The sequence below is a fragment of the Dendrobates tinctorius genome, unplaced genomic scaffold, assembly GCF_039654945.1.
Source record: "Dendrobates tinctorius isolate UK_male_01 unplaced genomic scaffold, ASM3965494v1 ptg000063l, whole genome shotgun sequence".
Lineage (NCBI taxonomy): Eukaryota > Metazoa > Chordata > Amphibia > Anura > Dendrobatidae > Dendrobates > Dendrobates tinctorius.
This window is the reverse complement of record NW_027361731.1, coordinates 14,462,626-14,475,634: the sequence shown is the minus strand read 5'-3', so window position 1 is coordinate 14,475,634 and position 13,009 is coordinate 14,462,626. Positions and strand designations below refer to the sequence as shown.

At 42.6% G+C, this 13,009-nt stretch overlaps 2 protein-coding genes and 1 long non-coding RNA gene across 3 annotated transcripts in view; 1 reads left to right on the top strand and 2 right to left on the bottom strand.

The window, feature by feature from the left end:
• Window positions 1-2,232, top strand: part of LOC141094394 (uncharacterized) — a 95,490-nt gene extending 93,258 nt beyond the window's left edge. Inside the window, exon 5 of the long non-coding RNA XR_012233061.1 lies at window positions 1,611-2,232. This is a non-coding gene — a long non-coding RNA (uncharacterized lncRNA). The remainder of the gene's footprint in view (window positions 1-1,610) is intronic.
• Window positions 1-13,009, bottom strand: part of LOC141094286 (uncharacterized) — a 1,055,204-nt gene that overhangs the window by 150,701 nt on the left and 891,494 nt on the right. The gene's annotated exons all lie outside the window — the stretch shown is intronic.
• Window positions 6,214-13,009, bottom strand: part of LOC141093988 (uncharacterized) — a 61,326-nt gene continuing 54,530 nt past the window's right edge. The window contains exon 7 of the mRNA XM_073579663.1: window positions 6,214-11,098. Coding sequence (XP_073435764.1) covers window positions 9,051-11,098 — 2,048 coding nt within the window. The 3' untranslated portion in view covers window positions 6,214-9,050. The remainder of the gene's footprint in view (window positions 11,099-13,009) is intronic.

Below are 13,009 nucleotides of genomic sequence, written 5' to 3'. Positions count from 1 at the left end.
AGCCAACAGACTGACAGTGAAAAAGGCCCTGAAGACGCTAGGCTTCAAAAAGACTATGTCAGTACTCAGGAATATTCTGCAGACAGAGCAACCGGCAAAAGGAGATTCAGCTCACCCCAGCAGGGAATCGCAGAATCCATAAAAGCAGGGCAAACAAAAACAAAACACAAATGCTAAAAGGCAAAGCAGAAAACTTAGCTTTAGAGGAGCAGGAATCAGACTGGTATCCTAGAAGTCCACAGAGAAATCACCCGCAGGGCAGAAGGGCGTCGGCAGCCTTATATCCAGTGCGTGACTCCACTCAGCCAGTCATCCTCATTAGGCTCAGGTGCTTGATAATCAGGCTCATTACCTTCCTTTACCAGAATAGGGAGTTCACCAGACCTCAGTGACGAAGGGGAAAATGAACTCACAACAAGCATCGTATTCATTTACCAATCTGCTCAGCTCATTGTTCTATAAATTTGTGATTGAGGATAATCCAATGTATGCTGCTAGAGAAAATAGCGCAACAGGGTCTTACCCGAGAAACATATGATTGAAATGATAGTATTGTGCTCGGCAGATTGAGCCACAAAACAGGCTTGTGGAGATACCCGCTGCAGAAGATCCACCGGTCCACTCATGACCAACCAAAGAAAAAAAAATGGGTAGATTGTGGATTTGATTTGCGCTGCTGAATGATTCAAAGTCCAAAACATGTAGCCATTCAATTGTGGATTTATTCAACGCGTTTCGAATTACACGACTTCTTCATCAGGAACACCACACCACAATGACCTTGACATTGTGGTGTTCCTGATGAGGTCGTGTACTTTGAAACGCGTTGAATAAATCCACAATTGAATGGCTACATGTTTTGGACCTTGAATCATTCAGCAGCGCAGATTAAATCCACAATCTACCCATTTTTTTTTTATGATTGAGGATAATGTCACATTTGCTTGTAGCTGAAAAGTGGGGTCATGGTTACTGGTGGGCCCTTGGAACCCCAGTCCGGCGCTGCAAAATATATAGGATGAGCTGTCATATGCATGTAGGGCAACATTACCGTTACATTTTAGTAGTCCTGGATCCCCAAGGATGCCATGACTAAGTAGCCTTTGCAGTCCAACACATAGCTATGTCCTCCGCATCCTTTCAATTAAATGGATCTAACCTTTACAATACCTGGTCATGTACATACAAGCATGATCATAAAATCGCTAGTGAGACAGTCGCCCTACTGTAAACTTGCTTTTAATAAACCCTCCCTTGTGATTTTAGCCATAGTAACGTTTGGAGTGTTTTTTGCTGACTTTTGCAAAAGTTCTAGGAAACCCTTTCAATGAACTTTCTTGGAAATTTAAAAAAAAAATGACCAAATGCACTACGACCATAATTTAGTTTTTGCTGCTTTGTAAACTTTATCTGTTACTTTGTGTGGCCCATTTCCAGCAATTGTAATAACTGGCTATAACCCTGTGCCCCTTCCTAACACAAAGGAAATGTGTAGTTTCCTGTGCTTTTTTTATGTATCTCTTTGGAGCACTAGAAGCAGATCTCACTATCCGCCTCTGTGCAGAACCATCACAATGTGGCCACTGATCCTCTTCACTATCTACTTTCAGGGAGTTTCATCAGCCTGTGAGTTTACTCCATCATCCACCCAAGAGACTGGCATCGTCTGCAGGGTGACAAAGCCAGCCACATTAGTGTGTAAGTATGAACTTCCTGAAGAGCACGCGGAGAGACCTTGTACCTGGTGGCCTGGGTGTTGGACGAACGTCCTGAATAGCACCCGGACAGGCCACATATGTGTGCAGATCCTGGGACGGCCCTGCATTGAGGAAGATGCCGTCCTGTTGAGGACCTTGGATTCACGTGGAGTCAGCCTGTGGAGCAGGAGCTCCTGAAAGGTAACCCCAGATATGGGGAAGGAACTATGTGCACTGACAAAGGTCAGTTACTGAACAGTGTGGTCACCCTGTGACTGAAGAGACTCAGGCATGACTAGTGAATGCTTTGTAAAGCCATACGTGATGAAGTAATGGACAATGTGTAAGCTGGTGATGTGCAACCTGGCTCTGGTGCGGTTTATGACGTTTAAATAAACAATATGGACTGTTTTGTGTGAACAACCGTGCCCGAATACGTTAATCCGCTGCCAAGCTATTGTTCCCCAACACACATAGTAGGCGCTATGCCACAGTGGTCATGAACAATGAGGGAGGAGAGGGGGTTTGGTGGGGCGTTTTCTTATTTTGTATGTTGAAAAATTCAATAAAAATTTATCTGATTTTAAAAAGATTTCACAAAGTGAATAAACAATACAGCATATGCAGGGCTGCATGGACCAGGGCTCATACCACTGAACGCCCACTCTCTCTCCCCACGGGCAGACACTACACTATTGCTAGCAATATTGCTGTGTGATACATACCTCCGACCGGCTCCCCCGCTGTCCATCGCTGATCGCGCGAGATCAGCCGGCTCCATTTCTCGTCGGGCGCTTCCTGCTGGGCTTCCTGTGGCGCCGACGAGCGACGTGTGGAGGCGGGCGGGAGGACGTCAGGATTGCCTCGTCTGAAAGGTAAGTACCGTCCACTGTATCGCTGCTGCATCGCTGTGAGATCTGCCTGGGTGGCAGCTCACTAGCGATCATTTAGTGATGCACCAGCGATCCTGACCGGGTCGTATCGTTGTCGGGATCGCTGGTGCATCGCTAAATGTAAAAGGGCCTTTACAGGGTCTCACCCTTCCGCTGACTCACCAGGATAATGGTGGATGTTATGCCCGCACTCCCAGGGTCGCTACTCCACCTGTGATACGCTCGCAGAGAGGAGGTAACGACAAGCATAGGGTGAGGACAGTCCATTGAGTCCTTAGAAGGTATAAGGCCTGTTGATCCGAGAATCACAATCTGGCTTCTCTAAATGTCTCCATGGAACCAGGCGATGGTCAAATGTGGCCGCTCTGTATTTCTTCAGTTGGAGTGATGATGCCATGGTTTCCGTAATGTACACTTCTCAAACACAGGCAGAACCTATCTTTTTATAGGTAACAACTTCTCATTTAGTAATTCCACCATAGGCTTGGGGGAAGGTGGCAGGAGGCCATCCCTCACTGCAGGAGTGTGCAAACAACATGCATAGATTGTTCTTCATATTCCAGAACACCAATGGGTCATCAACATATTAAACATTCAAGCATTTTGCCTTTGTTTCCCAAAGATAGTAGAACAGTACTAGGACTGCAATACAAGGACAGATACAATAATCATCAGCCAGTCAAGAAATGTCAGCCAGTGAACAATAATTCACTGACAAAGGCCAACAGTCATTCTCACATGAACTCTAACTCATGTCCCTGGCCCTACTGAAATGGTATGCTGGATAATTCAGATTAAATGCGATGTCGCCACAGGGATCCTTCATACACAGATCTGAATCCAGATCAACCCAGATTATAATTAGCCTTGACCTTTTAGCAGCACCTAAATTACACCCACACACCCCTTCTTGATGACCTCACGTGGGCCGGATTGGAGGATGATCTCAGCCTTTCAGGATTTTATAGAATTCTGAACATTAACAATAACTTCACTCCTGAGGACCGCAGAAGTTCAACATCGCAATTTCTTTATTGCAATTTTACCTTTCCATATACAGCTCTGGCAAAAATTAAGAGACCACTGCAGTTTTATAAAAATCAGCTTCTCTACATGTCTGACAGCCATTCCATTCCAGTGTCAGTTGAATTCCAACCAGTGAACACCTCATTCTACTTAATATGTTTCTGATTAGGTGATCACCTGAACCAAATATTATTTAACAAAGGAAAGTATAAAAAAACCCTGCTGTGGTGTTCACAATCCTCTATGCAATAGGACAAGCTGGATGGCAAAACAAGTGCTAGTAATATCCCAAAAGTAATAGGAATGAAAAAATAACTTAACCATGCCAAAGGATTTGAAAAGAAAAGTCTTGAGTGAGGAAAAGAAGGGCTCAATTCTGGAATTACTAGCAGAGGGATACAGTGAGCGTCATGTTGCCTCCATCCTTAAAATTTCTAAGACGGTAGTCCATTACAACAAGGACAAGCAGAAGACATTGGGAACAACAAAGCTACAGACCGGCAGAGGGCAAAAACAATTCTCCACTGACCGGGATGACTGTCATCTTATTAGAATGTCACTGAGCAACCACAGGATGACATCAAGTGACCTACAAAAGGAATGGCAAATGGCAGCTGGGGTGAAGTGCACGGCAAGAACAGTTTGTAACAGGCTCCTAGAGGCAGGGCTCAAGTCATGTAAAGCTAGAAAAAAGCTTTTCCTCAATGAGAAGCAAAGGAGAGCCAGGCTGAAGTTTGCCAAAGACCACAAAGAACATACTTGGAACATAGAGGACTGGAGTAAGGTAATATTCTCTGATGAGTCTAATTTTCAGCTTTGGCCAACACCTGGTCGTCTGTTTAGACGGAGAACTGGAGAGGTGTACAAGCCACAGCGTCTTGCACCCACTGTGAAATTTGGTGGAGGATCGGTGTTGATCTGTGGATGCTTCAGTAAGGCTGGAATTAGGCAGGTTAATCTTTGCGAAGAACGTATGAATCAAGTAGCATACAAGGTTATCCTGGAAAAACAGTTGATTCCTTCTGCTCAGGCAGTGTTCCCCATTTTCCCCAACTCTGAGGACTAGTTTTTCCAGCAGGACAATGCGCCATGCCACACAGCTAGGTCAATAAATGTGTGGATGAAGGGCCACCCCATCAAATCCCTGCCATGGCCAAACCAATCTCCAGACCTGAACCTCATTAAAAAACTCTGGAATGTAATAAATAGGAAGATGGATAGTCACAAAACATCAAACAATGAACTGCTTAAATTTTTGTACCAGGAGTGGCATAAGGCCACCCAAAAGCAGTGTGAAAGACTGGTGGAAAGCAGCAAAGACGCATGAAAGCTGTGATTAAAAAATCATGGTTATTCCACAAAATATTGATGTCTGAACTCTTCCTGAGTTAAAACATTAGTATTGTTGTTTCTAAATGATTATGAACTTGTTTTCTTAGCATTATTTGAGGTCTGCATTTTTTTGGGTATTTTGACCATTTCTCATTTTCTGAAAATAAATACAAAATGTAGTGCTTGGAAATTCGGAGACATGGTGTCAGTAGTTTATAGAATAAAAGAGCAATGTACGTTTTACTGAAAAATATACCTATAAAGAGAAAAATCAGACAAACTGAAAATTTTGCAGTGGCCTCTTAATTTTTGCCAGAGCTGTAGATAGTAAACATGACAGGGCTGGTATCAGCGATCTGACAACTATTGATTTGAGGCTTATAGGCAGGTGTTTCTTTATGGATTTTAATGTTTTCTATAACAGTGCTTTATAGTAAAAAAATATGGTAAGTTGTGAAGTAATTTGCATTTCTTATTTAATTATACGACTATCTGTTATATCTTTTAATACCCATTGTCAATAACATATATTGTTTCTACCAGTCTGTTATTTTTGACTGTCAGTAAAATATGACTTTCCAGTAAGTCATTTGTCACACTTTAGATATGGTAATGGTTTCTCTCTGTGTGGCATTTTCCAGTGGTGTCGACACTTGCGTTCCTGGGGTTCATGTGAGGTTGTAACATCATGTGAAACCTGCCCTCAATTAGCATGTCAGGGTTGGGGGGTTATATAACCTTTGGCCGCACACGGCTATCACATGTGCAGGGTGGCTTATCTTAGTTATCCCACTGCTGCCACACTGTGATGAAAAACAGCAAGCTAGTCTTGCCCTAACAATTTACCGCAGGGGCTTATTTTGGTTATCCCATTGCTGCCACACTATATCACGAACTGCCGGGATTTATGTATATCCCACTTTCTAGTTCCGCTTTGGAACTTGCAGCTCTCCGGCGCCCCCTTACCTTCAGGTCAGTCAGAAAACTGCACCTATGATAATTAGTCACCGGACGGGCCACGTGATGTGCACTGGCTATTAGACATGCTGCAGCGAGGGAATTATAAATGCTCTGGCTGCAGCCACACCATCAGCTTATAGAACCACTTCCATCACTGCCACCTAGCCCAGAGCACACTTCGCTGCCACCAGCTTCCGATTTCTCTATTAATATTTAGAATTAATAAAGGGGTACGAAGCCAAACCAAATTAGTAGCATAATCACTTCAGACACGTGTAAATTCGTCATAGAACATAGAGAACGACTAGTAATAACTTTATATTTTACTCCAAAAAGGTAGGCAGTGTTTACAAAAGGTATACAAAGATTTTACAAGATGAGACAATTAAAATATGTACAAAGCGATTACAAATAAAAAGGAGGATGAAAACAGAAACAGAACTGAACACTCACATTATGCTTAGGTCATCTTAAGCAAAACCATGCTGGTGGGAGGAGCCAGACATCACAATGCATTGAGAGATCTGGATGCAGCAGTTTCCCAGGTAAAAGTGAAGGCTGTCCTCAGTGAAGGCACCTTAAGCCCAGAGGTATGTGACATCACTAAAGGGGCTGGTTTATGGCGGTCCTCCCCCTGCTTTCAGAGTTACAATCTGGCTAAGAAAACTATAATAATCATATCTTGCAGAGGGTACCTCGTATAGAAACGAGCATGGTATTATCTTATTCAGCTTGTCACTGGCGTTCAGTCAAATCCAAACACGAAGCATCGGGCTGCCCCAGCTGCGCAGGAATCCACTTCTTCGATTCTGCTGGCACTGGAATCTAGCAAAAGGCGCTGACGGTAAACTCGATCGAAGCATGTCCCCATATGTCATTTTCATATTTCTGTCACTGACAGGGCGAGTTATGGCCACTTTAATAATATATATATATATATATATAAAGCACATGGTGTCTTTTGGACAAAGGACTGCTCTGGCCAATTAGCATTCCTTAGTGGGGAGGGGAACAGGAAGGAGCGAGTGAGGAAAGAGTGTAGTGTTACAAGCTGTGAGTGAAGATGCAGGCAGGGGGAAAGGAAGGGGGGTCAAATCTACAGCGTGTGTTAGTGTGAATAGAAGACTCTGGAATGTTCCAGAAAATGTGATAGAGAAAAAATACATGATACTTTACATTATCGTTACAGCGTCACTATCCCCACCTTGGGACAAATCAATCATCACGAGAAGTCAGAGAGCAGCCGCAGCCCTGGCTTCCAGTTGATATTCAGTACATCCAAAGGCGGAGACAGTACAGCCGGCACTAATTGAGAGTAGGGATCGTGTGATGTAACAACCTCACGTGCGCCTCGGGAATGTGAGTCCCGACACAGCTGGAATGGCACCAGCACGGAAGCTGAGATGAGTGTTTTTACTTTAAAGAGGCCAAACCATGAGGAATGACAAGGGGTTGTTGTCGGTTAAATCTTTTCCAACATCCTGAACATAAAAATTGGCTTCTCTCCTGTGTGACTGCTCTGATGTTTATTAAGAGTTGATTTTCAAGCAAAATAATTACAACATTAAGAATGTAAAAAAGGCTTCTTCCCTATGAGACAGTAGCGTAGCAGATGGAGCGGTCGCTCCGGGCCCCATGCTCCGAGGGGGCCCACCCGGAGCTAGGCTTTTGTAACTGTATCAGAGAGCACAGTGCCCTGATACAGAAATATCCTGCGGCAGTGCAGGGAGAATCGATCTCCCTGCACTTCCACGCCCGGCCGCTGAGTCCCTGAGAAGGCGGGGGCCCGATGCCTGCAATGTGCGCCCTACCCATCATCGCAGGTTCAACTGTATCGGCTAGATGCAGATACAGCTAACCGCATTGATGAGGGAAGTAGCATTACACTCCCTCTCCCATCATCCCCCTATCAGCATCTGACATCACCGACACTGACAGCGGGGTGCGATGACTTCACTACTCGGTGATCGCTGTCCCAAGATGAGCAGAAGCTCGGAGCAATAGAGGATCCAGGTGGAAGAGAGGCGAGTATTGAATTTATTATTTATGGGCCTGCATTTTATTATTCTGCCTATGGGGCTGCATTTTATTAGAGTCTACCTATGGAGGGTGCATTATATAACAGTCTGCCTATGTGGGTTGCATCTTATTAGTCTTCCAATGGGGGGCTGCTTTAAACAATATACAGTCTGCCTATGAGGGGCTGCATTATACTGCAGAGTCTGTCTATGGAGGGCTGCATTATACTGTAATGAGGACTATCTGGTGCATTATACAATATGTAGGTTATCTATGGGGCCCTCATACAGTGTTCGAGCTAGCAAACAGTTTTGGGGATACTAAGAGGTCTGTATATATACAGTGAGGGGACACTATGCTGTGTATAAGAGAACATCATACTGTGTATAGGGAAGCTGCATATGGGGAGACTCGGGATATTTTTGAATGTTAAGTGGGCACTTATTGTTATAGGGGAACTCAGGTTACCGCGACTGTCAAAGGGGCACAGAGGGAATTAATATTTTCTAGGGGACAAAATGTAGGCACTGTTTTCTAGGGCACTTGCACCTGGCATTACTACATTCTAGAGGTTTGATTTAGAATTTAGAGGGCACCTAGAATCATACAGTAGGTGCAGTAATAGGGACACTTATGGAAGCAGCGGCTCAACATTGGGGTATCAGCAGGATGAGGACTTTGTGCAGGTTGGGAAAAGATGGTGACGGTGCTGAAAATATGAGACGTGAAATGTGTCTTTGTTGTAATCTCTGCAGATGAGTCTTGGCTGGAAGAAGCTGTCATGTCAGTCTAGGCCAGATGGAAAAGTGAACGATTCCTTCAGAACATCAGCAGTAAGTCTATAATTGTGCTATAATCTCTTACATGTTCCGTAGGACTGGTATTTACTACTGACCATATGGCGGTAATATTCATGTTGGTCTTTATACAGAGATTATTTTCAGTAACAGAGTAGTCATCTGCCGAGGTTCTCCTACATCCACTATTAGGATATGTCACCCAGTTGTAATCATGGTTACCTGGTTAAGGGACCATTCAGAAGTTTCGCCCCCCCCCCTGAACTGAAAGGCTAACTACGCCTCTGTTATGAGACTTTTCTTGTGACAAAGAAGAGATGTTTTCTTCACAAAACATTTTCCTCAATCTGAACAGAAAAAGGCTTCTGCCCTGTGTGGGTCCGCTGATGTCTGAGAAGACGTGATTTCACAGCAAAACATTTCCCACATTCTGAGCATAAAAATGGCTTCTCCCCTGTGTGAGTTCTTTGGTGTATACCAAGATCTGATTTCTGATTAAAATATTTTCCACATTCTGAACATGAAAATGGCTTCTCCCCTGTGTGAGTTCTCTGATGTTTGACAAGACTTGATCTCTCTATAAAACATTTTCCACATTCTGAACATGAAAATGGCTTCTCCCCTGTGTGAGTTCTCTGATGTATGATAAGATGTGATGTAGCTATAAAACAACTCCCACATTCTGAACATGAAAATGGCTTCTCCCCTGTGTGAATTCTCTGGTGTTTACCAAGTTCTGATTTCTGATTAAAATATTTCCCACATTCTGAACATGAAAAAGGCTTCTCCCCTGTGTGAGATCTCTGATGGCTGACAAGACTTGATTTCTGTGTAAAACATTTCCCACATTCTGAACATGAAAATGGCTTCTCCCCTGTGTGAACTCTCTGGTGTTTACCAAGTTCTGATTTCTGATTAAAATATTTCCCACATTCTGAACATGAAAATGGCTTCTCCCCTGTGTGAGAGCTCTGATGGCTGACAAGACTTGATTTCTGTGTAAAACATTTCCCACATTCTGAACATGAAAATGGCTTCTCCCCTGTGTGAATTCTCTGGTGTATACCAAGGTCTGATTTCTGATTAAAATATTTCCCACATTCTGAACATGAAAATGGCTTCTCCCCTGTGTGAGTTTTCTGATGTTTGAGAAGATTTGATTTATCTATAAAACAACTCCCACATTCTGAACATGAAAATGGCTTCTCCCCTGTATGAGTTCTCTGATGTATGATAAGATGTGATGTATCTATAAAACAACTCCCACATTCTGAACATGAAAATGGCTTCTCCCCTGTGTGAGATCTCCGATGGCGGACAAGACTTGATTTCTGTGTAAAACATTTCCCACATTCTGAACATGAAAATGGCTTCTCCCCTGTGTGAATTCTCTGGTGGATACCAAGTTTTGATTTCTTATTAAAATATTTCCCACATTCTGAACATGAAAATGGCTTCTCCCCTGTGTGAGATCTCTGATGGCTGACAAGACTTGATTTCTGTGTAAAAAATTTCCCACATTCTGAACATGAAAATGGTCTCTCCCCTGTGTGAATTCTCTGGTGTATACCAAGTTCTGATTTCTGATTAAAATATTTCCCACATTCTGAACATGAAAATGGCTTCTCCCCTGTGTGAGTTTTCTGATGTTTGACAAGACTTGATTTCTCTATAAAACATTTCCCACAGTCTGAACATGAGAATGGCTTCTCCCCTGTATGAGTTCTCTGATGTATGATAACATTTGATTTCTCTGTAAAACATTTTCCACATTCTAAACATGAAAATGGCTTCTCCCCTGTGTGAGTTCTCTGATGTTTGACAAGATTTGATTTCTCTGTAAAACATTTTCCACATTCTAAACATGAAAATGGCTTCTCCCCTGTGTGAGTTCTCTGATGTTTGAGAAGACTTGATTTCCGTGTAACACATTTCCCACATTCTGAACAAACAAATGGCTTTTCCCCTGTGTGGGTTCTCTGGTGGGTATCAAGATTTGATTTCTTGTTAAAACATTTCCCACACTTGGAACAAAAATAGTTATTTTCTACTGTGTGAAGTTTTTGATGTTTAAGAAAACATTTGTCTAAAGGAAAACTATTACCATATTCTAAACCGTAAAATGACTTTTTTGCTTTAAGGGCAGTTAGTTCTTTAATGCTGATTTTGTGACTTAGATTTTCCTTAGTAGTCTGTAATGAATCAGAAGACAGGACCTGATTAAAAGGCTCAGATGAGAGATCATCATTGTGAAGGGATGATGGTATATCTGGAGTAATAGCAGTCACTTTAATTGTATCCTGCGGAATCTCTAGACCATCCGTTTTAAAAATTGAAGATGTCAGCTGTCCCTCTGACCTTCTGGTACAGTCATCTGCCAAGAATAAAATCAATTATTAGTTGTGAATAAAATATCCTTGACTTATATTTTTCAACATTTCTACTTAATCAGTCTGTAAAAATAGCAAGTTATGTAAAAATATTGATTTTCCAAGACAATGACAGTTCATAGGCTAATAGAAAACCTCATAAGATGCACCAGTAGATCGTGGAGCTCAACTGTTTGTTCACTCTGCTTCCCAAATATCGAATAAAAAGACACCAAACTGTATTGTGGGCAAAAATAATACCAATAAAAATTCTAGTCATCTGAAAAAAGTCCCCACTCAGATACATCAAATGTCAGTGGAAAAACAGCTTTCCACATTATTAGTGGCTCAAAGTCTTTTGAAAAGCAACATGGCTTCTGTAAACCAATCCAGCAATATCAGCTCTGCCGGAAGGTGCCAGATACAAGCCCGTTCTCCTCTGGTTCAGTCCTCTGTACTCAGCTCCCGGCTTCTGTATTAATCACCTGTTGTGACCCTAGCCTGTTTAATGACTAATCGTGTCTTCTAATTTGGTATTTTCTGCCTTCTTGTTTCTGACCTGGCAACCTGACTATTCTTCCCATCTGTATTGCCACGTTTTTAACACTAAGTTTCGGATACGGCTTTGAAGACGGCTGCTACTTGCGATATAACACAATTTTATTTCAAAGTACAAAATTAAAGGAATAGTATGATTGCGTACACTTCTGTATATTTTAGCATACAAAGGTTAAATATATATATAAAGATTAAATACATATAATGATTAAGTACATAATTCACTATTTACCCTCTCCTACTGTATCCTCACCCATCCCTGTAGACTGTGAGCCCTCGCGGGCAGGGTCCCCTCTCCTTTTGTACTTGTGTGTGCCTTGTCTTACACATGTTTATTGTACGTGTCTATATTTCCCCTTTTCACATGTAAAGCGCCATGGAATAAATGGCGCTATATAAATGCATAATAATGATAATAATAATAATACATATAAAGATTAACTATAAATACTCACATCATCACCAAGGAGCTTTTAAACATCATCCATCTGGAATATCAGAGAAGAAACACCAAGACAGAGAACCCCTGGGAAATTCACAACACTGCACGGGCGTCCCAACTTATGTAGGTATCATAACACTGTACACGTATAAGTACAGATACCCAACTTTCTGCTTCTGTTTTAGTCATGTTTCTCTGGCCTTACAAAGTGACTTATTGCTATTGCTGCTTGCTTTGTAGTCCAGTCTTTTACCCTTATCAGCTTCACACCCACATGTGTTATGAACGGGTCACCGAGGAGGATGGCAGGAACAGGCTAAGCTACCAGGAAACCAGAGAGGTTGGTAACTCAGCGGATTGTAGACCCCTGATCCTAACAACACAACTACAAGCAGCCGTGGAGCGTTCCTACGATGCCCCAGACGCCTAGACACAGCCGGAGAACTAACTAAGCCTAAAGCCAGAAAGGTGAAATCTAAACTGCCCCGGAGCAGATCCCCAAAGGAATAGACAGCCCCCAAACATATATTGTCGGTGAGACAAGATGAGACACAAACATAGGCAGAAAATAGACTGAGCAAATGATGGGGCCCAAACTGTCTAGATAGGACAGGACAGAAAAGACACTGTCTACAATCACGCAAAAACCCTAAAAAATCCAACACATCTGATATACAAAAAAACCCGAGGCCACACGAACTCTCCCCCACTAGATCAGCACTCTGGTGTGAACTGGAAGCAAAGCAAAATATACTAATATAATGGGACAGAACAGACTGACCGAAGCTGTAACATATGGAGCGGGGCCCAGCACTGCCCCCAGCAGGGAGTACGCTGAACCCTCACAACAAAGCAGAAAGCAAAAAAAAAGACACAACCAGATCAGATGCAAAGGATTAGCAAAAGAATCACTTAA